Source organism: Battus philenor, unplaced genomic scaffold, assembly GCF_028537555.1.
Source record: "Battus philenor isolate CCGP_79_NKW_IND1 unplaced genomic scaffold, ilBatPhil1.0.hap1 SCAF_25, whole genome shotgun sequence".
In the NCBI taxonomy this organism is placed as follows: Eukaryota; Metazoa; Arthropoda; class Insecta; order Lepidoptera; family Papilionidae; genus Battus; species Battus philenor.
In genome coordinates, this window is record NW_027181688.1 from 9130114 (window position 1) to 9155060 (window position 24947).

Sequence of the window (24947 nt, forward strand, 5' to 3'; positions counted from 1 at the left end):
AAAGATAACTTTGCCTATCTCCGCCATTTTTACGCAGATTATGAAAAAAATTGAATAGCTGCATAGAAAATCGTAAACTGCAAATATTTAAAAACTCGAAAAAATTATAGAAGCGATTGTCGTTTTATCCGACGGGGCGGTGATACTCAAAAAATTCTATTGGAGACTCTATAGATTCTATGAAATGATGATGATCTTTGATATAGTTGTATGTTCAATTTTTTTTAAAGTTAACTAGCATTTGAAAGAGTTGCCTGCTTTATTGTTGTTGATAAAATAATATTCTAGACTTTGAATTAGTACAAAATAAATATTTATTTTAATACAAAATATGACACAGTCTACGTGGTACACAGAACTGTAGCAGAGAGAACTCCTCATTCCTGCAGATATCAAACTAAGGTTGCTTGATATTAAAATAACGTCGGACGCTTGCATTATATTCCTTATATTCCAACACCTTCCCTTAGACGTGTATAGACAAGCTTGCAGTCACTCATACCGAATCTATTCAGTATTTTTTTATATAAAAAGATTGCTTGAGTGTATTTTCATTTCTTTATTGAACAATGTTTTGCAATATCTAAATCTATCGTATGAAATTTTCCCTTCATTTATATTTCCTCATTAAAGCAAATTGTTCATCGTTAAAGATATATAACAGATCATCCACATATACATTACCAAGGCTAGCTTGTTTTGGTTTTTTGTCTATGAAGCGATAACCTTTTGTGCGGCCACTGTATCCAACAAAAACTAACTCACTTGATTTATAGTCTAATTTTCTTCTTAACTCTTTAGGTATGTGAACCATAGCTTTGCTTTCAAAAATTCTTAAATGACTTAAATTTGGTTCCTTACCACTCCATTTTTCTTGTGGTGTGAGACAGTGGCGTAGCTAGGGGGTGGCGAGCGGGGCGGCCGCACCAGGCACCACAAGCAGGGGGCACCAAAGTTGAAAATAATTTTTTTGATTTTTTTTTGAATGTTAAATAATGAAATGTTAAAAGAAAAATGAAAACCATAATTTGAAGTAAATAACATAAAAAGAATATCGAATTTTACTATTTTTGTCCAAAAAAGTTGTTAAATAATATGAACATTAAAAAAAAGTAAACGGTTAGAAATTATAATATAAACAGTGTTTAAGCCTTTCATTCGCAATAAGGGCCCTAAATCACAAAACAAATATCTGTGTTCATGAGATGTACAAGAATATATATATGTGTTCAACATTTAAGGACATGATCCTTTCCTTTAATGTATAAACCAGAAAGATGGGTTCATAAAGAGTTCCAAAAATTCTGGAAACACATTTTTGTTTTATACAAAAAGGGTGAGGATCATGTCCCTTTAAGAAAAAAAAATATTTTGAATTCTTTAATATTTAAAAGAAAAAAATTAAGCTTCGGATTTTTCACTATTTTATGGGCAAAAAATAAAAAACTGTATCAAAATGTGAAAAATATATAAATAAAGAATTTAGACTCTTTGCGGGGGGGGGGGGGGCACCAAGCCCCAATCTGCCCCAGGCCCCAAATACCATAGCTACGCCACTGGTGTGAGATCAGACAGTGACTTTGTTGATGATTGATTGACTGAATATGCTGCTGTGATGACTGCTTCTGCCCAGTAGTCTGTTTCTGTAACTGACATTGAAAATCATACATTTAGCACGTTCAATTATAGTTCGGTTCATTCTCTCGTCACTTAATCCATTTTGTTCAGGAGTATAAGAGTTACTGGTTTGGTGCAAAAACTACACATTTGTAAGAAGTTATTGAAATTATTGTTGATGTGTTCTCTGCCGTTGTCAGTCCTGTGGCGAATAGCCACACACTCAAGTAAATATTGTTTAATAATTATAGCAGCAACATTTACTTACGTTAGAAACGGGGTCTGATAACCGAAAGGAAGAAAAAAATGAAAGATGGTCATGCAACAATGTTGAATTTTAAAAAATGGTAAAACATAAACAAATAATAAATACAAATTGTACACAGTAAGATGTTTATATTATTTCAAATAGTGACCCCGACGAGATTTTTGTGAGCGTCACTCTTGGAGAAGTAATATAAACTTGTTACTGTGTACAGACCTTAACATTTTAATTTTTTTGTCAAATTCATTCTCCACTCTGTTTTTAAATTCTTTAAGTTTTTCCAATACCCTGGATCTAATTTTAATAACATAAACAACTAATTTTAGTGAAAAATCGTCTATAAATGTAACAAAAATACCTGGTAATCCCAAGTGATACGGTTTGCACTGGTCTGCATACATTGGTGTGAATCTGCTCTAGAAAGTTAGTTGCTCGGGAGCCTGTACTTGGAAATGGTTGTCCAGCTTGTTTCCCTTCAATGCAACTGCATATTACACGATGCACATGAATTTTTCATTACTCTTTTTTATTACTATCGCTATTTTGTTATATTTGTTAATGTTAATTAATATTTGTATGCACTTTTAGTGATATTAGGCGGAAGCCTATACATCTCATTATGCGTTTATGTAGATGATGATTATGCTAATTAATGTACATAAAACAAGAGGATAATTCAAAATAAAACAATACGTTTAAATTTATATTGAATTCAATATCTCAAATCGACGATGTATCAACCGGTTTTTAAATTAATATCGATATATTTATTTATCGATTATTTTGGCACTTCCCTAATAGAGCCCTGCGCAGAATAACTGTCAGTGTGAATTGTATCATAACATTTCATTTAGTATGTATTTTGGTCATTTCTTTGTTAAACTATAAATTAAATATCGCATCGCGAATGTTGTCAAAGAAGTGAAGTTAACAAATAAAGAACTATACTATATAAACAACACTCTTGATTCTGTTAGCGAAGTGGAAGACGGACATATGTTACATCATGAGTGACTCTAAATCGTATGTAAACTTTTCGTGCCAGCGTTGTCTTCAGCCGCTAAAGCTAGACGAGTCTCTAAATAATCTCGGAGAGCACACGATTGCTGATTTGACTCTCCAGATACGCAGGAACAATGAAGCGGATTTGGATTTACAATCGGCAAGTTTGGAACACTATGTACCTCCATTTCGAATGTCTGAATCAGGTAATTAAATACAGGGTGATTGTTTCTAGGAAAAAAAAGCCTGAAATTGATTAATTAACTTTACATCTGCTCGAACTGAAACTTACCACTTATACATTCACCAGTATGTTATCTTTATTGTGAGGACATTTAATTGTACTATGTACCAAACAAGTATTGATGATAATATTTAATTTTTTCCTGAATATATTCATGTTTTTATTAAATAAATTAATTTTTACGTGCTAGAAACTTATATTACATAAAATTTTGTAGATTTATTTACTGGTCATAAGACAAAAAAATCAATACTTGTTTTACAAAATACATATTCAAATAGCTGGATAAAATGTTATTAAAAAATACCAGTATTTGATAATACATAGATTAAACTTTGGAACTATTACAATCCATGTAGAGGTCCAACACCCACTAAGGTTGTACTACCCTGGATTGTGTTGTGGGAAGGCCACTAGGAATGGTATAATTTGATTCCTGCCTTTACTCTGTATATCTTAATGTTTATTAATTACTAATTTATTTTTCCATTAATTCGCAACAGTTTGCTAAACAATTTTTCAATGAATTAAAGCCATTCTGTTTTTAACATTGTCTAATTACACCAAACACATTTAAGTGTTCACAGAGCCCAAAATGTTAAAATTTATTGCCTAATATTATCAACACATTGCAATTTTAAATAAATAATTGTACTTCCCCAAATGTTAATAATACATTTTATTAACATAAAATCTCATATTTTTAAGGTAATGGTGCAAACGGATTCATGGTAATTTCTGATGGCTGGGAAACAGCTTCCTTAGGACATCAGCTGCATGTCAAGGCAACATTGTTTGACTTGCTTTCAAACAACTCTGATGTCGATCACCCTCTTTGTGATGAATGTACAGACACCCTGCTAGAACTGATGGACAATCAGCTGCGACTGACTGAAGCAGAGTGGAAAGACTACAACGATTATTTAAAGAAATTAGAGGATGATAAGGAGGATTTGAATTTAGAAGGGTTAGAGAAAGAGTTGGAAGATTGGAAGCAGGAACAGAGCAGATTACTGCAAGAACTGTCTGCCTTACAAAAAGAAGAAAAGGCCATGAAGGAGGAGATTGAGGTGCAGGAAAAAGAGAAAGAGCGGTTGGAGAAAGAACAAGATGTATACTGGCGTGAGTATACAAAGTACCGTAAAGATTTGATGACGACTGAAGATCAGATGAAGTTCTATGAATGCCAGTTGTCTTATACCCAATCTCAATTAGAGAAATTGAGAAAAACTAATGTCTTCAAGGCCACATTTCATATATCTGATTCAGGTCAATTTGGTATTATAAATAATTTCCGATTGGGTAGACTACCAACAGCTCCAGTTGACTGGTCAGAAATAAATGCTGCCTGGGGTCAAACAGTCTTACTTCTTTCATCACTGGCAAGAAAAATAAGCTTTTGTTTTCAACGCTACCGTTTAGTTCCATATGGTAATCATTCATACATTGAAGTTTTAGAGGATCAAAAAGTATTACCATTGTATGGGTCAGGTGGATTTCGTTTTTTATGGGACACAAAATTTGATGCCGCAATGGTAGCATTTTTAGATTGTCTGCAGCAGTTTAAGGAACAGGTTGAAAAGGGTAACACTGGATTTTGTTTGCCATATAGAATAGATAAAGGCAAAATTGAAGACACAGCATCGCCGCCCCATGCTTATTCTATCAAAATTCAATTTAACTCTGAGGAACATTGGACAAAAGCCTTAAAATATATGTTGACAAATCTTAAATGGGCACTGACATGGATATCTTCACAATTCAGTGAAGACAAAGTTGAAGAACAATAATTTGGTTAGTCCATAATTGTTACTGTGATATTTGTGGCTATATTTTAATAATATCTTTTAAATTGTAATTATAAAGCTTCATACAAAGAACAATGTTTTATTTTGAAAAGTTTATTAGTGGAGAATCCAAGCAAGATTTTGATTTTTAATTGTACCATGTTATTGAAGTAAAATTAACAATAGTTGGTAAGGATTCCTTTTAATTAGTGTACAATATTATAATATAATAATATTAGTAGATAATATTGGTTGGTTTGTTTGAATATCCTATGTGAGGCTTAAAATTTGACCAATGACATTTTCGAATCCATCGTCCATTTTTGTTTAAGAATGGAAATAAAAAATTTGACAAATAATTGTTTACTTCCAAGTTTGATCTCTTGTACTGTAGGTATTTAAAGTACGTAAGTAGAAATAAATTATCACAAGAGTTCCTTAATGTTTTGTTGACATAATAAATAATGAATAAATACAATTGTTTTATTTATTTATAATAATCAAATTCAATTTTAAAATTGAAAGAGACTTGATCAAATATAATTTTCTATATTGAGAGCTTTAAGAAACTAAACTAAAAACTTTAGCACAAATGCGTATTTGTACCAACAGTTCCTATTATCATATTTTTCCAAGTTTTAAATACAAATTAATGAATTAAAATTTTGACAACGTGAAATTAATTTTACTTAGAAGTTCTTTACTTTATCACTAGATGGCAGAAAAATCAATTTTTAAGTAAAAGTAAATTTATTAATTTGTTTTTAAAATAAATCAACATAATCATACACGAGAAATTAAAATTTAATGGAGTTTTTTATTTACATTTTTTAATGTTACATCAAATGTATTCCATCTAAAAGTATGAATTATAAAAAAGCATAATTTACCAATTACAATGTGGAGAGCACCTCGAGCACGTAGTGTGGTAGTTTCCAACCACCCGCTAAACGCGTGTAATAGTCAATAGGTAGGAAGTAGGAATAATGTTTGACCGTTGCGAAATATAAAACAACGCTCGCCAAAAGTGGCGAATATTGGCACACTTATGATGACTGATATATCATAGATGAGGCCCCAGTTCCAGACAGCTCTGCTATTGTAGCCATGGTAAAGAAGAAGCAGGCGTTGCAAAGAGTCCCCACCAGACGCCCAGCTATCCATAACGTTAACGATTGGCCCTGATAACAGTCATTACAAGATGAGAACAGACGAGAAGATTATTGAACTGGAAGAAGAAAAGTTATGATTGAATTTTCTGTGAACACATTTATTTGTTTGTAAAGAAAAGAACTTGTTTTCGTGTTATAAATAAATGATATGTACAATAATATAGACTTTATTATTACTTCTCTGGCACGATTTTGTTTGGTAAATTATTTAGTATTGTCATGTAACATGATTTTTTTGGTACGGAACGTATCTTCCTTTATCCCCTTACCTACCGTATCCCCTTTTTAATAATTATAAGTGTACAAGTGTAAGTGTTTCGCCATAGTGGAATTATTTCAGTAAACAAATGTCAACGATGAGTCCAGAAAAACGAGGTAATGTCCATGTTATTTATAATTTCGCTTACCTTTTAATTTTTACTTAGTTTAATATTATTGCGTAATGCGTGGTTCAATTATTATGTTTTTTTTTGTATTCTGTGGATGTGTAATATTGGGTAAATATTAACGTGTAAAGAAATTGATGAGCTTATGTAAATGTATTTCGTCTACTTACATTATAGACTCTCCAGCAAATGTCAACAGTTCTGAGCTATACATTAAAATTAAAGATAAAAATAATAACCATTTGTTCCTCCGATAACGACATCCCTTATTTTAACGCTTCGAGTGTTCCAAACCCGTTTATTATTACTTTTTGAAATAATTCTATAATAGTTAAAAACATAAAACACCTAGTAGTAGCGCTCTGGGTTGATTTTATTATTTTTACCATTTTCCTTTCGTGTTTTTTTGAAATATGATAAATAAAAATTTACCAGCGTGATATTACGTTACTAATAAATTATATTGGATATCAGATGGCGGTCGTATTCGTGCATTCAGCCCAATTTCTGTTACGAATTCAAACAGCTACTCATTGTAGTACTTTGTCGATCTACTTATCGTCTTGTGTGTTGTATTTGTGTAATTGAAACAAGGCAAACTACAGTATCATAGTACAGGATCTATTTCAATCTTTGTTTACGACGTGATAAGTAAAGAGATATTATAATTAATATATTGCCGCTACTACACAAGAACCTCCTCACGTCGCACTAAGCTAACCGCTCGTTCCGACTGATGGTAAGCTTTGAGAAAATCGAATCCCTTCAAACAACCGCCTTTAAAAACACCGCCGACAGCGTGATCAGGCGAGACGGAGGTCAAATGCATCGCCTATAAAGGATAAACTAAAACGTCCCACAGTGCATTTGCGTTACTGAGGTAAGAAATAAAATAAAAATGACAACTGTATTACATTATTTATTCGCTATTTGTAGATGATTCCTTCTCTCCTGGATGTATCCTGAAAATAAATAAGCTTGTTTAGAGTAAATAAGCCATGAACTAATTCGAATTCGAATTGAAAATTTCTTTATTCAGCATAGAATGGATTAAATCTCTTATTGATTTAATTAAACACATGTTCAGATAATAAATGCCTTAGATTTGTAATGACCAGGCGAAAAAAACTCTGAGTAATTATATCTTATTTTCTTAATTTAATTCATTTATTTAATTAGTATTGAAATAGCCTAGGCGCGAACACATCATTACCAAGTTGTGCTATCTTCTATGAAGAAATTTACAGTGTTGTAACTCTCAGCACACAAACGTTTGTACCCCACCATCATCACCGTTGCTGCCGTTGTGTTAATGTCGTATGTATGTGAATACAACTTCTTCGATCACTCTTGGCTATTCGCCGAACGCGTATATTTGTGACCCCGACATGATCACACCACAACAGCGTGGGTAAACTGTGGTTGGATTCGGACCCATGCTTTGCTCGCCTGTGGTCCTCGCTGCCGCCCCAAGCCGCATATGTACAGTTCTACTCGGGAAGAGCGGTTTGCGACGTGCGAACGTTATCGTACAACTGAAATGGGTCTGTCTTACTTAGCTTCTGTTTTATTTTTAGGTACACGAACCCTTCCGCTCTATGAACTCAGTTTCGATAAAGCTGTAAAAGCCCCTGGGCTGACAGTATCAACTTCTACCGAAACCAAGCAAAGCGACGTGATCAGAAACCATCGATCAACTTCGGACGCGCTGGAATGATTTTACATAAAAGTACATATATATATATATATATATATATATATATATATATATGTGTGGCCGTAAAAGCCAACTGTACGGATCATTAACGCTACACGTTCTCTGAATTTTTTTAATAATTTCAGCAATCGAAACTTTTTGAATATTATCTGTGGTACTATAGTAAATGCTTATAGAAATACTCCATCAAGTCCAGACATATATATATAGGTAAACAAAATTTGTTTAGTTTCAAGCATTTACATTGCATATGGAACCATGTCAAATCATGTCTTGTGAACACACATCAACATACACGTAATAAGAAGCAACTAAATGAGAGAGATACTTATACAAAATGCCTAAGTATACTCATAACCTACAATACACCAAATGTAGAAAACGTGAAATGTTGTTACTACTTCTACTACACTATTATTAATACAAAAAAACTTACTCAATGCTTAAAGAGAACTGAAAAACAAATAAGTAAAATTATTATATAATATATTTAATAACAGTCACTTTTTATAAAAATCTCAATTAAAAGCTCTTAATAAGAATTTTAAATAAAATCATAGATTGGTGCAAAAATACGTAGTGACAAAAAAAAAAATAACTAAAGAGCAACGAATGTAAAGCGACCAAAATAATAACAATAATTGTTACGTTTATATATATTAGGCTTCGTTTACACTCCTATAAAAAGTTGAATTGTAATAACTATTATGCCCGCCTTTACGTTTTAATTTCAGTTTATCGACTTTCAACCCTTTAAGTTGTAAAAAAAAGAATAAAATGCAATTATATTTGGAGCTACGAAACAATAAGTTTGTTTTAATAATTATTAAATAAGTTTGTTTTATAAGTTAGAGCTTAGATACACTTGACGGCAATAAAATCGATGTTAACCTGAATCTTATTCTGAAGGTGTCGACCTATGACGTCGGCTTTTATGTTAAAACAGGTGCCATCGGCAAATAGCGCTGTTTTTAATTTTAACATGCGATGAAATTTTAAAATACATATATATATATATATATATAAGTTTGAATTCTTAAACTTTGGTGACTCTACTATCCCGCCATCTTTTCTACGAAAGACAGGGCAGAACGCGTCATTTATAATACATTAAAAACGTAACAGAATTAATTTTAATAAATATAAAAATACATATCAATCAATCATCATACACCTTATTAAAATAGATTGTTTCACACATACTACGTATACACATTATTATGCGGCTGTGCCGACTATATTAATTCCATATTTTATATTTATTTTATAGAAAAGAGCCGTACAAGCTATTTGTAACTTATGCTAGAGATTCCCTGACAGATGTTTCAAAAAACTGACATTCTAATGGTTGTTTCTATGGCTTACTATACCAGGATTCCAGGACGATTTCTGTCCAGCAATAAAAACCGGTATTTACGAAAAAATACCCGTATTTCGGTAATACATTAGTTGATGAAAATTGAATTTATGCACAATATAAATCCAATTTAAAATAATATTAATTATATACAAGAATTTTTTAAGATATACAAACAATTTCATTGAATTAAAATCTATATCAGGTGCATTTATTACATAAACGGAGCAAAATATGGCACTATCGAGAAACGGCGGTGTCGGCAATACAAAGCGATTGTTTATGTTTTACGTCTACTGCCCTATGAATAGATCTCATTTATACAAATACATAAAGTATGTAACACAAAAATTATTAAATTGTTTAGATAGATTGTTTCATTTTGCAAATCAGCTGTAGTGTTTACAAGTAAAAATTAAACAATTGATTGTTTATGTTTTTCAAAGATACTTTGATAAACAAAACGCAAGTTATTAATATTATTTCATAAATACTTTCAATTTAATTATATTTTTTGCTTCTTTTATTATATAATGCCATACGAGCCTTTTACATGTAAACAGTAACATACAATTTAATTTTCGATTTCATATATTATTTGTTAACAATTCAATAAAGAAACTGAGGTAAGCAAAAAAATAACTAGTAATATTTTTATTAATAATACCGGTATCCCGGTTTTTCAAATTTCAAATATCAAATACCGGTATTAAGACTTTAGTTCGGTATTGTAAGCACTAGTTGCTTCGGTATATTCTCAATAACACATTACTTATGCGTAATTTAAAATCTTATAAATATATTATGTTATGAAATATAAAAATAAACTCCTAACGCCTAAATAATGCTTTCTCAAGTTTAGGAATCCTTCATAGATCTATTTGTACGCATATATAATAAAGTTCCACAAGATATCTTGGACCTCCCGTTTCATAGCATATTGTTAAATATTTTTTATTATAGCATTCGGGAGTTTTTAATTGATCTAAATTTGTGGAACGTGGTTTGTTGTGTTGTGTTTTGTGAACTCATTTGTTGTGTTGTGTTTTGTGAACTCATTTACATGATTGATATTATATTGTAAACATGAAGTATCGTAAAATTTTATTTTAAAGAACAACTGTTGAGTTTCTGGGCGTTGGGCGTTCCGAGCTGATGGTAGCTTAATACTTATAATATTAAAATAAATGACGATTCATAAGCGCATGTAAATGCCTACTAGAATAAAGACATTTTGAATTAATAAAATTTTTCCATATCAAGATATCCAAATTAATTTATAATGATTATATATAAACGGAAATATATCTAAGTATTAGACAGATTGAAGATGGATGACCATCCGTTAAAAGACGCTAGACATAGGCCGTTACCGAAACGGCCATATCGGAAATATTTGGAAGATGCCCATGTCCACCGGTGGACATCTTATGATTAAAATGGTGACGATGACACAGAAGTTAAGGCGTAAACAGTTGCCCACGAAAGACTTACTAATTTTATGTATGTTAAACTACATGTTTGTAGAGTTTCGATGCCTATATCCAGCTATGAACATCCTATGGCTGACGTTTGGTTAGAGATAAATGTGAGGAATAGGAAGTCTTTCATTGAAGGAGTGTTTCGAAAGTGAAAAGACAACCTTGTTAAGAACAGAAGGCGCTAAGTGCAGCAATGAATATTTTACGGCTGAAATAATGATGGTGATGATGATGATTGTATTCATAAATATACTTACGTTAATATCTCCCTATAGACAAAATAAAAAATCGGTTAAATACAATACACTTCACTATCTAGATATAATAAAAATTTCGTAGTAACTTAATTTAATTAATTTTCTCAACTCGATTTTGAGGAGAAGAAGAAACAGGGAATAATAATTTTAAGCCAAAGAGATAAAGAACGAAGAGAAAAGAAAACCAAACAACAAATAGAAATCCTATTTGTACAGGCTGATTGTTTACATGTGTAAGTTTTTAACGGGTAAATGTGTTCAGTACATTTACCAACATTTAAACCGTTTATACCAATTTTCACCCATCCCATATAAAGTGATTACTAAAATTCACATTAAATTAATTTTTCTACTGTGCTAAAACTTCTACTGTAGCTAAAACCCTGGCGTCCTCTAGGCCTGACCCACAGCTATAATTATTAACTTTGCCGTCATAACAAGAAGTTTTTTCATATTCCAACAAGCTATTTTAGAAGTAGGTATAGCTTACGTTATGGTATAAGTTACGGTCTTTCTCCTTATGACGGCAGAATCGCACTCATTGTTTTTATGCCTGTAGCACATCTCTGTTGCGAAACTAAGCGGCGAACCGCGATAGTTCGTGTTTCGTCTTGTGTTTTAAGTTTTATGGGCAGCAAAATAGAAGCGAATTGTATCGAATTTCTGTTTCGCTGCCCATAGAACTTACAATACAAGTAACTCATCGCGGTTTTGCCCGCCGTCTCAAGGAACGTCACGGCGACACTAGTGTGCATTGCACACCCTGCACTATAGGTGTGCACATTTGCCAACATTTAAAGCGTTTACACCAATTTTCAATCATCCCATATAAAGTGATCATTATATGTCACATTAACTATATTTTTCTACTGTGCGTGCGTCAGGCAATAAACTTCTGACAACTCAAAGTCGACCGCGAGAATAATACCCCAAGTTTGAACAGATTTGGGTTCATAGTTCAGCCGGAAACAAGAGTAAATATTATATGTGCTTAAAGATACCATCAGAAGTGATACGAGCAGTGGCAGCCTAGCAGACAAGGTCTGAGACTTGCGATCCCAGGTCGCGAGTTCGATTCCCGGGAAGCAATCCCGTACGTTTTACAAAAAAATATGCGTTTATTTATCTATTAAATATAAAAATAAAAAAGATATCAATGAATACAAACATTATTTTCTATTTTTATCTCTCTTGGTGCATGGGTCGTAGTCTTTCGTGTCTTCGTTGATTTAGTCTTTCGTGTCTTCGTTGATTTAGTGTTTCGTGTCTTCGTTGATTTATACTTCGACTTCGTAGGCTTCGTTACAGACCATCTTGGAGGTTTTTTACGTCGTTTAGTTCTTCTCCTTCTTTTCTTTCTTAAACGCTCGGTGACCCCTAAATCCGCACGTTCGTGTTCAACAAGAGGTCGCCAGATCAGTTGTATTGAACGCTTAAAATCAAGCGTAACCATCATTAATTATATAAAAAAATCGTACTTTGTATAAAGAGTTTCTTGCGGGTCCTTCTTGGATAAGAATAATACCAACTGGGGAGCTCAATTTAATTTTGTATCAAATTGGGCACTTCTGGCATTCTCCTCTCGCCGTACACACGGGTATATAAATAAATGAATCGCTAGGCCATCTTGTGCAAGTTATAACAGTGATACATAACAAATATACGTACTGTGAATTCGGACTCGAAATGAAACACCACTAATTCACAAGGAGGTTTTTTAGTCACAAATCAGATGGTCACCTTACTTTAACACAAAGTAGTCTAAGCTTCGCTTTCAAATCGCTTAAGAAATCACTATCCAAACAACTTACCAAATAGTCACTTTGTATCACTGATTGTAGATATTAATCTTATAACTCGAAAAATAATACAGAACTGTCGACATGGGGAGTACACCTATTTATACTACGGAGAAAGTTCTAGTAAGTTCGCGATAGTACTCGGTTATAATTTTCGAGAACCTTACACAAAAATCTATAAATAACTTCAAGGTCACGCGTGTTTACTGCACTCCTTGATCCTAGGGTTCCGTGTTTATTGTTTGGAGCAGTGATTCCCAAAGTGGTCTATATCGACCCCTAGGAGTCTATCAGGAGTCTATCTGCAAGGGGTCTACGTCAGCGAAAAAAAATTTTGGGGTCCATGAAATCAAAATGGGGGTCCACGATAGTGGATCTCAACACATACACTGATAGTACCTATTTACTTACATCATACTATCTTATAATATCAAATAATTTACATTATTTATAAAAGTACCTATGAAGTAAAAAAAATATTGCTTATGTTATTTTATTTATAGTTTATGTTTATTTAATGTTTCGTATATTTTACATAACAGATACAAAATTTTATTTAGAGTAGTTTTAATTTAAATTCAATTAATAAATGTATAAATTGACATGTGTTTTTACTTTAAGTTTTAACCACTAAACTTCACTACAGTTAGAAATTTACAGGAAATCAATATCAGGTATGAAGGAGGTCTACCCAACACGGAAAAACATGGCAAGGGGTCTACGACACAAAAAAGTTTTGGGAACTCTGGTTTAGAGTGTTCTATAACTCTTGCTTTGTAACAATATGAACCTTGTCCGTGAAGAAAATGAAAACATTGCAATTTTATAGTATATAGTTAAATAGTTTTAAAATTTTCAGATTAAATAAGATTGATTACATGATACATGTCAAGAAGGTCGAATTCGGATGATTCATAGGTGATCGAAGGCAAACCACATAGCTCATTGGACTGGCAGATTGAAGTAGCAGTAGACAGGCCCTATAGCGTGAGGAACAGATGGCCACGGACCAGCAAGCGAAATATTGAGCATCTTCCACTAATAAGATCGACAGGCATCCTTATCAATATCGTTCAAAGACGTTGGTTTTCAACCAGTTTGTTCAGAAATCTATAGTCTAGACCAGAGCTTCTTAAACTTTTGTTATTCACGACCCCATTTATGATTGCGTGTTTTTTGACGACCCCATACAAATATAAAAGAAAAATATTTTAATATTTTTTGATGATTTATTAATTAGGTAACAATATACATAAACATATACATATAAAAATATATAGTTTTAGAATTTGTTTTGAAACATACAAAAATCTAAAATTAAAAAATTGCACCAAAAATTATAAAATTGTATTTATATTAGTTTAAAATCTTCAACAAATGCGCGTGTCTAGACGCTGCTAGTCCACTGTATTCCGCCAACTATAGTGATTTTATAAAATGGTATATATAAATATTTGACATTAAAATCTCTCGACCCCAGAATTTTGCTACGCGACCCCATTTGGGGTCGCGACCCATAGTTTAAGAAGCCCTGGTCTGGACCTATGTCTAGCACTGGCATCCTACAAGAATTATAATATTTGTCTTACTTGAACTCTCTTATTGAGCTCGACAAGGCAGGTTGCGTTGTCCAATGCTGGTGCGCAAGCAGTAATATTTCTTGATGTAGAATTTGTGGGCTAAAAATTAAGATATAAAAAGATTATAAAACTTTAATTAATTTCATTTCAGGCACAAAAACAAATAAAAAAAAAACGTTTATAAATATTTTTCGAACATGATAGCAAATTTCAAAACCTAAACAAAAACATCTTTTGCAGGTCAGATATTTATACCACGAACAGTTATGTCAAATGATGAAGATAAGTGAAATACCAGTTACTGTTTGATATTATGTAACCTTAAATTACTGATCATTACTATCCCAGCAGAGGGTAGTAGGTACGTAGGTCGCGGGTTCCATTCCTGCGATATAATTGAAACTTCGTGCAATAATTATATAGGATTGCAACTGCTCACAAACAAGTTTTCAGATGACATGCAACAGAGTCCTCTGCGTCCCACACTGCGATTGCCAAGCCGCCTGCCAAACGTGGCGATTATGGCATATCCCCATATCTTCGGAGAGGGCCTATTGCAGTGGATGTCTATGAGCTGATACAACGACGAAAGACTTAGTATATATCTGACACATGTTAACCTCAATTTTCTCTTAAATAAAAATTCACCCTGTTCATTTTCTGGTATAGTATGTCAAATATTACATTGTAAATATTAATAATAATAAAATATCAATATTATTATCGTACAACAAATCCATTTTCGGCATTAAAAATTCTCGACAATTTATAAGTTGATTCCGGTAGTCATTCGAGTTAAGAATGCAGTAATTTTTTTTTCCGTTGGCCAAACTTCGCCTGTATCCACCAATCACACCAATTAAATCATTTGATACAAACGTTGCGTTTGAAATTGTGTCTACAAATGGTTGTTGTGAATTTGACTTTCTAATTAGTATTACATTTGATGATTCATTACACTTTTCATCATCGTTTCAACCGTGAGACGCCCTCTGGACATAGGCCTTCCCCCAAGATTTCCACAAGGAGTGGTAGGAAGCGGACTGTATCAAGTGCATTCCTTCCAAAGACCTTAAGTTTGTAGTGCCCTAAAAAATCTTGACATCATTGAAGAATTCGTTAAATTATTATTAAAACAATTTTATTTCAGTAAAACTTAGTTTTATAATATATATTGTAATGTGTGTAGAACATACCTGTTGAGCTTGTGGCTGTGGAATTATAAATAATATTATAATTTATACAGATGATCTCGTAAGGTAATTTTGAAAGAGGTTACAGGTCTTTCAGAATCAGACAATTTGCGATATAAAATTTTATCTGTCATTTAAATAAGAACATTACCGAGTGCATAAAATGTATTTTCATATTATTATAGTAATAGTTAAAAAAACATGACGTAAATGTTTTTTTTTAATTATTTTTGGCGAATAGCCACTCTCCGCCCTATCATCAACTTTCAGCTACACAGATAAATAATATAAATAATTTAATCTCTTCTTGAAGGTCATCTAAATAAAGAAATAAATTGCGTCATAGTTTATTAATTTCCTCTCTGTAAAAAATATGGTGGTTTAAATGGATACCGAAACGAAATGAAATACCGGAATTGCAAAAAAAAAACGTTTTTAAATAGTCTTAAGGCGTTATCGAAAACAAAATTTATTTCAAACCACACATCGACTGTTCTAGAATTTTTATTCAAATTCAATTACCTCGGAAGCGAGCGCGGAAGCGATGATAAGTGGTAAGAGTATAAACATGGTGCATACTGCAAAAAACAATTAAATTAACACTTTTGACTGTGAAGTCGAAGCGGCTGATGCTGATGATATCTTTAGGGCAGGCCTATGCCGCGCTATGAGTTTCTATGGGCTAAAGCGACTTCAACGACGACTATTAGAGAATAGAGTTAAAATGAAACATTATTAATGTATGTGTTATATAAATTTAAAAAATACTTGATCGCCTTTGTATTGTCGTTAATGAAAAATCAAGGTTTACTGGTAATAGTTAAATAAAAAGTAAGAAAAAAACTGATCTCCTATGTTAACAATTACAAAAGTTGTAATGTTTTGTATACCAAAAAATTATAGCGACGTATTTCTAAAGAGAAGGCTATTGCTTATCATTAAATGCATTAAATGAAAAAAAGCCTTAATATTTCATACAGCTTCATCACCATCATCTCTGCCGGAAGACGGCCATTGCAAGGCAATGGTCTCTCTTAAAGACCTCCACGATGATCGGTCGTGCGCTGCTCGAATGCAACGACTTCCTTCGACCTGGACAATGTCGTTAATCCACCTATTGGAAGCCCAACCATCGTTGCGTCTACCGTGGCTGCTACTCGAGAACTAAACCATAAAACTAGACTAACCAGGTACATGTATAGAATGTCCCATAAATCAACGTCACATGGAAACGTACGTAGTGCATAATACAATGACTTAATTTTAAAAGAACTAAATGTAAAATATTATTACTACATCCAACATTAACCAGTTGTTAAAATACGTATCACGGATTTTGAAATAATTCACCTGAATTCAGTACAGAACCTTGTAAAATTTTTTCTTGGACAGGACTGCTGTCCAAACGTCATTTGAAGATACCGTAGGTTCGAGGTGGCAGGACAAATTAAACGCCTAACTTTACACTTATTTAAAAGTGGCGAAGCTCTAGAACTCCCGGAAGAGCCTCTGCTCGGGTGGCTACTTGCTATTATTACCCTGCATTATAAGGCTGCCAAGATTTTAAGGTCGCTTGGGCTGACGATCCATAGAGTTACTAAGCTCAAGGCCCCTTCGGAGGGAAATCGGCTTGGAATGTGACACAAGGGCGCCGCTACTCGAGAACATGTCGGCCGAATATTTTATGTTACCAATATATAGGAAATATTTTTTAGAAAATAATAAAAAAATACATCTTGTTTGAAATTGAATCCCAAAAAATGCTTTTACGTGCAAAATTCAAGAACGGCCCATCCAATTTGATTATTTTTTTAAGACTAAAGTCTTTTTGAAAAAAGAATTTTCTGTAAAATTTTGTCATGAATACAATTAATTTTAATACTTCCTTCGTTTTACAATAAAAATATTTAATTTATTTTAAAAATATTGTTAATAAATTAAAATATCCTATAAAGCATCGTGAAGTGAAGATATAATCACATCATTACTAAAGTGTTTCAGAGTAAGAAATAAAAAAAGTTATTTATGTAAATAGCTATTTATTATTATTGAGACATTAAATCAATAAATAAAGTAATTAATTTGAAATATGTTTATTTTATTTAATCTCCCTATTGGACTCAAACCTATAAATTTTGTCTGCACGAATTTTGTGGGGACAATGGGCTATTTACAGGTTGATTAGGGGAAAATCAATGGTTTCAGAAATAATAAATAACGTAATTACAAAACAGTGGGATAAAGCGTTTTCAAATTTAGAATTTATTTTTTATTAAATAAAATAAATTATTTTTTACTTTCTGTCTGTGCAGAAGACCTGTAGCGTGCGAAAATAATAATTCGATAAATGTATCATATTATTAGTAAGCAAGTAGCAGATTATTTAGTAAGAGCTTTTAACTGAAAAATGACCTACATATTCACTACCTTTAAAACACCTATGTCTTTCCTGAAGAAACTTTTTGTAATAAGCACTATCTTTGCAAAAAGATTTAGTTTACCTTTTTATATTTTACTTATTGTTCTTGTGTCTGGAAAATTGATAAAGAGAAATTTAAAAATAACATTCACTGTGCACTTTAAGAGCTTCTTTTCGCGTATTTAACTCACCTATTGTATTAATATATATAAAATATTTTTACCATTAGTCTTGATGAAAAATCATCTTTATGGAACCTTCTCTTCATTTAACTAAAGGTAATAACGGATACAGAGGAGTATTTAACTACGTATTATCGCATGACAAATTAAATTACTGTTAAGTGTTTTTATTAACCTGCTACTATATTTAAAGAGCGTTAATTACGTAAAGTTTGAGCTCAGTGGTTAGGTTAGATTTAAAAGTCCCAGGTTCGATGCGCAGTCTAAATTTCTCTTAATTCGCCAACACCATCATTTCAGTATGCAGTTCAACTGCAGGAGAACTTCCAATAAATTTCCAATAGTACCGGTTTCATCTTAAATAGGTACCTTGCAGCTGTCTGTGGTTATCACTCCAGAACTTTGATGCTCCAGCGGCCACCTGTGAAAATGTTTTCGTGAACTAATAGCCTATGGTTAAAAGCTGGAAGATAAGATCTAGAAGTCAACGGTGATTTCCCTACGGGATGAAATGCATATTATCACCATCAGCGCAGATCACCAATAGTAAAGACGTACATCATCACAAAAGCAGCTATTTCTTGGTAGCACAACTTCATGTTGAGTGATTACCAACCTACCTTTTCTCTAACAAAAGTATATCTGTATATATATATATATATATATATATATATATATCTTTCCAAAATGGTAATAATGGAAGCTAAAGAATCCTGTTAATTCTAGAACAGGAACCGATAGAGTAGAAATTCAGATCTTTCGGTGGTGCTTGAATTGGAATACTAGGTGTTCTAGGTACCAGTATAAGCTAAGATCCTCTCTAGGAGCCTTTGGGCCGAGTCAATCCATGGAAACTAATGGTCTAAGCATTCACTGGCTTCCCGATATGGGGAATAAAACGATTGTTCTAAATCATAAAGTGTGTTAAAATTAAAGTTATCAAATACTGTCTGTTGCTTTTCAGTACATGTTTGAAAATATATACATAATAAACATACCAGAAGTAAAATCAAATTTTATATACCTAAGAGTAGCAAATAATAAATATTCATTGAGACAATAAAAATTTTAACAGGTGAAGAATACGCATTTACAATATGAGCCCAGATAATTTTCAGAAAGATTTTTTCTTGATTTGAAAAAAAAATGAAAGAACTTTTGTGTGCTACGGTGATGTAATTCTGTCAATACATGCGTTCTGTTACAGCGTTCAAAATCAAAATATTTTTAATTCAAATATTACAAGCACATTTTGAATCTTATATCAAAATAAAAGGTCAGTATCTTCAGTCCTACAGGAAGCTAACGTTAAAGCATTTCTGATAAGAAGAGCCAACGAGAAACTCAACAATTGCACTTATACAAAGATAGTTTTATAATCCATGGCAACAATTGGCTTCCTGAGTGAGCATTAACATAATTTATTTTCACACATTGATATCAATTAGAATAGTATTTTTGGATACAATACTATACTGATCTAAATACTTCTGTCAATAATAAACTAATGAATAATAAATAAATTGTTTTTATTTCAGAAAGCTTCCCATATTTGTGGTATAATTGTGATCCATATTATTATTTTCAGAAATTATACTTATAATTAAATTAAAAATAGGTCTAGGCGTAGTTAAAACTAAATACGAAATAATGCTACATTCTTAATTAAATAAATAACATAAATAGTAGTTGTTATTTGCCATTCACACTTTTGTGTAGGTGTATTCAGTGGTGCCAGAAAGCACTTTTGTACACATTACGCGTGGCCTCAGTTCCATGCATTAGCTGCTCCACATCGTAAGGTTGCGTAGTAATAGGGAAAACATAGGGTATATTTTTATTATCAATTTTAAATTTCTGTAGTGGCCGATCTGAAATTGTTTGTGGAATTTTATTATACATACGTATACCGTATACCATTAATGATTTATTTTATTTTTGAAAATGAAAGTAATCAACTGGTTTTTATTTTAGTTCATTTTAGCCCACAGGCCCCACTGCAAGGCATAGGCTCCAAAGATATCTATCTCTATCTCATCTCGTTTGGCAGCCGGATTGGCGACAACAGAATGTAGTATTATGGTACGCAGACGATGCTGCTGCTCACCCTCTGGAAACGTTAAGTTTACTGTATTCCATATGGAACAATGATGCGGTTTCAATCACACAACAGAATTTCATTTTATTTAGGATAAAAGATTAGTTTACTCCTAAAGCTTTGTATTGCTATACACTTAGGATTAATTTAATTCACTATACCCTGGGGTTCTCTACAACTATAATACCATCTTTGGTCATTTCGCCACTCTAAGCGTCATCAGATCTTGGCTGCTTCTCAATCCGGAGAAAAAAATAATGCTATGGCCAGAAAACGTCAAATACAAAACAAAAAATCTTGAACCAATTAAATAACAATAAAATAAAACCAAATAAACAAATAAAATACAATAATTAAATGAAGTAAATAAATAAATTGTGATACGACAATAATAAGTTGAACCAAATAAAACTGTAGTAGCTTGGAAAGACAATGAATGATAGAAACAATAAAGATAAAGGAATTAAAGACTTGTGAAGGACGAACGATAAGAAAAGAACGAATGATCACACGAAGAATGGAAGAAGACAAGTATGTAAATAAAAATTTATCTGACGAAATAATTAACCCCGAAATGTATTGTCTCTGTCCCTCACCAGAGGAGAGTGAACAAGAGGTCCACAATAAAGGCGACCATAAAAAAAGGAAGAACTCGTGCGCTAAGCAAGCCGTGACTTATTACAGTTAAGTAAAAACAAACAAACAAATTAAGCATTTAATTACTAGATAAATGCGATGTGTACAATTAACGGAATTTTCACATAATAATCCGTTAAATTAACACGTAAAGAAATAATAGGTTATTGATAACAACCACATATCATTAATGCAATAGAAGCTAATTTTGCGTAGCATCATTTTATACAAACATTGAAATTGACCAATGTTAAAGTAATTCGTTTAAAGGATTATGAACCTTATTAACGAGTGCTGTTTAAGGCGTATTTGAATTAGTAGCGTGGTAAAGAATTGTTAAAATTATAATTAAGAAGGTGTGATAATTTTAATGATTCGTCGCTTGATTATAGTTTGAGATGTTTTGACATTCTCAACGAAAATGCGGTTAGCTCTGGTCCTCTGCGTAGTCGGCTTAGCCGCATCTGTTCGGGTGAGAAATTATAATTCTATCACTTTTCAGATTACACTTGATATCTGTTACACCCAATTAAATATTTGAAGATAACGCAGTTTGCGTGAATTATTTGAACATTAATAGAATAGTAGTAACTAATCATAAAACTAGACTAACCAGGGTACATGTATAGAGTGTCCCATAAATCAACGTCACATGGAAACGTACCTAGTGCATAATACAATGACTTAATTTTAAAAGAACTAAATGTAGGATATTATTACTACATCCAACATTAACCGGTTTTTGAAATACATATCACAGATTACGAAATAATTCACCCGAATTCGGTACAGAACATTGTACCATTTTTCTTAGACAGAACTCTCACTGCTATCCAAATGGCATTGAAGATTCCGTAGGTTCGAGGTGGCAGGACGAAGTAAGCGCCTAGCCTAACACTTCTTTGAAATCGGCGAAGCTCTAGGACTCCCGGAAGAGCCTCTGCTCGGGTCACTACTTACTATTATTACCCTGGATTGTACGACTGCCGAGATTTTAAGACCGCTTGGGAGCCATCCTGCTGCCAGCTCCATAGAGCTCAAGGCCCCCTCGGGGAGAAATCAGGTTGGGCTGTGAGCCAAGAGCACCCTGGTGGCCCAAACCTTGCCTTGGTACGATACCTGGCTAACATTGCAAGAAATATACACTTACAAGATACACGAATAGAAAAAATCATCATTTGAAATCTTTTATTTATTTTAACTTACACAAATAGCTTTAATGCAGCGTCTACAACATTTTAAAAGTTTAGAAGGTTTAGGACTACTATTTCCTATAATTATCGGACGTGACATACTTATTGTGAATTATGGAATATTTACATTGCTTACAATTTCATTTCAAAACACACATTTGTGCTGAAAACATTCATGATATATGTTAAATGAATATATTATTTTATTATTGATAAATGGTATCAATATAATATAATTTCAAGTTTAAGTTGGTAAAGCAGCAAAAGTGGTTAACCTGGCTCAGCTAGCCTGGCATCCTCAACTCAGGTCGTTTGTTTACCTGAGACGTAGCTTATAAGTCCACTGAAATAAACTTAGCTTTGAACTTTTCAAAGAGCGACTTCTATTAATAGTCCTATAGTTTTTAGAAACGAGGATGCTTGAAATGGTCGAACATTATCTTAAAATTTTGCTATCATCACAACTGTGAAGGTCTCATTTCATCATCTTTTCAGCCGTAAAACGTCTGCTGCTAAATATACGCTTCCTCTATATTTAAAAAGGGCCGGTTGGAAGCGGCCTTCTTCCTGCATCTTCCCATGACCTTAGCTAGTTTATTTGTCCACGTTTTGGTTTGATGTTCTACACTGCTGTGCTTACCGGTTCATGGTCTCCGAGGTCCAATTTATGGTACCGATATTATATAAACCATAAAACAAAAACAAACCAAAATGTTAACGATTTAATTCTTTTTTTACAGTCAAGCTATGAGGTAAGTAGGATTATTTAATGATTACATTTGCTATTGTATTTATCGAAAAGAATATTTAAATGAAAATTAATTAATTTACGACTAATTCATTGGCTTTTACGCTTATCTACTAAAGACATATTTCCAATACGATGTTTAATTTAGCTGTATCTTTTAAAATAACTTATATGATTTGATATTGAAAGACGATGGTCTAAAACATAACAAAAACCAATGAATTTAGGACACTGGGTTAATTAAACACTGCAAGGTTTTTATGCTTATTTATTTTTAAATCTTCGCGCACATTTTGTCTAACTTCAACAATTACGTTCGTTTTTTAAATAATTTGACAGTAAAATTTTTTGTAGATCTTATTACACTTATTTCCAATCAACCTGTATAAAGTTACATTAATTTATTTTTTCTATGAAATTCGACAGGTTTGTAACTTCTGTCAGTAAAAAGACTACAGGGACACCTAATTAACAATTGTTAATTTTAATATGTATTATCATTACGTAAATTTTTATTTATGAAACTATTGATTTAAGGAAAAGGTGTACCATACATTAGTTAGATTTAGTTATGCTTTTACTGTTATAACCAAACACTCAATTGTTTTTCGTCAGTTACTCGAAGAGGAAGATCCGGATGCAGTTCAAGCGTTAAAGGTAATATGTAAACATAATTTTAACACAGAAAATTACAGAAGACAGTACGTTTAATTTGTTTTAGGCTGTCTAGAAAGACAATGATTTACCAAATTAACATATAGTATAGTAAAATAAATTATTAATGGCACTTTTGAAAAAATAGCCACGTGTAATTGCACGTTTAACTTTCTTTACAATTGGTGACGGATACATGTCATCAATACATGTTACTACTCGACTAACAAAGTACATCTATACTTTGTATCGTGTTTTAAATAAATGTCTAATGTGTTAAATCTAATTACGAGTATAGGAATAAATATACTATAATCATAAAAAAATTATTGTTAAATATATAGATATTTAATAATTTGTTATAAATTTCATAGACATTTATTTATTAATGTCAGTCGATAGACTTCCACTTGCGGTGCGGGCAACCGCTACCTTGATTTTTATTTTTGAATTTTCTCCCCTATTAAAGAGAGGGACGACACATCTACCGCATCGTGGTCGTCACTCGAGAACCTTTGGACCCCAACGGTGGGCGTCCCACCGGTTGCCCAAGCGATGTACCCCGCCCACTGTCACATCACATCATAGACAATAATGATTAAATATCTAATGGATTCAGGCGTTACTTTGCGGAAGTCCATCCTAAGTAAGAAAAGGATCAATATATAGCTACTTCCGCTATGTAGTACTACATAGCGGAAGTACCTATATATTAGTCCTTTTCTTACTAATTATGATTAATTATTATTTCTTGTCAGGAAACTATTATTCTTAATCATAACTCTAGTTAAAGGTTAATTATTGGTTCGATTTATATAAACTAAAAACTTCCTCAACATATAATGTGTTTTTAAATGCAGTCGCCGCTTGACATATGCATATCGAATGAAGAGCAAGAAATATGCATAAGCAATATTGTGAGTAAACAAACAATTTATATAAATTTATTCAGATGTACATAGTACTCACCAGGTTATCTCTGGAACCGTAAGAATTAATAACTTGGTGATCTTGTAAAAATATTATTAAGATCCGAAGGGTAGGATGAGAGGATATTTATTAAAAAATTGTAAATTTTTAAACTCTAGAAAGGAGGAAGAAGGTATAGTAATGGAATGCATAAAGTAAATTTTATCATTGGACCTTTATCCGTTCTGCCT

The 24947-nt window shown here is 32.4% G+C and overlaps 1 protein-coding gene and 1 long non-coding RNA gene across 2 annotated transcripts; both read left to right on the forward strand.

The window, feature by feature from the left end:
• Positions 1 to 2735: 2735 nt before the first annotated feature.
• Positions 2736 to 5037, forward strand: Atg6 (Beclin-1-like Atg6). The gene is made up of 2 exons (XM_068768354.1): positions 2736 to 3090; positions 3837 to 5037. The coding sequence occupies exons 1-2, from the start codon at positions 2889 to 2891 to the stop codon at positions 4916 to 4918; spliced, it is 1284 nt and encodes a 427-aa protein (XP_068624455.1). The 5' UTR covers positions 2736 to 2888; the 3' UTR covers positions 4919 to 5037.
• Positions 5038 to 21636: 16599 nt separating this feature from the next.
• On the forward strand, positions 21637 to 24704 carry LOC137924829 (uncharacterized). The gene is made up of 4 exons (XR_011107611.1): positions 21637 to 21664; positions 23126 to 23137; positions 23749 to 23790; positions 24648 to 24704. It is a non-coding gene; the product is annotated as an uncharacterized lncRNA (long non-coding RNA).
• The last annotated feature ends 243 nt before the right edge of the window (positions 24705 to 24947 follow it).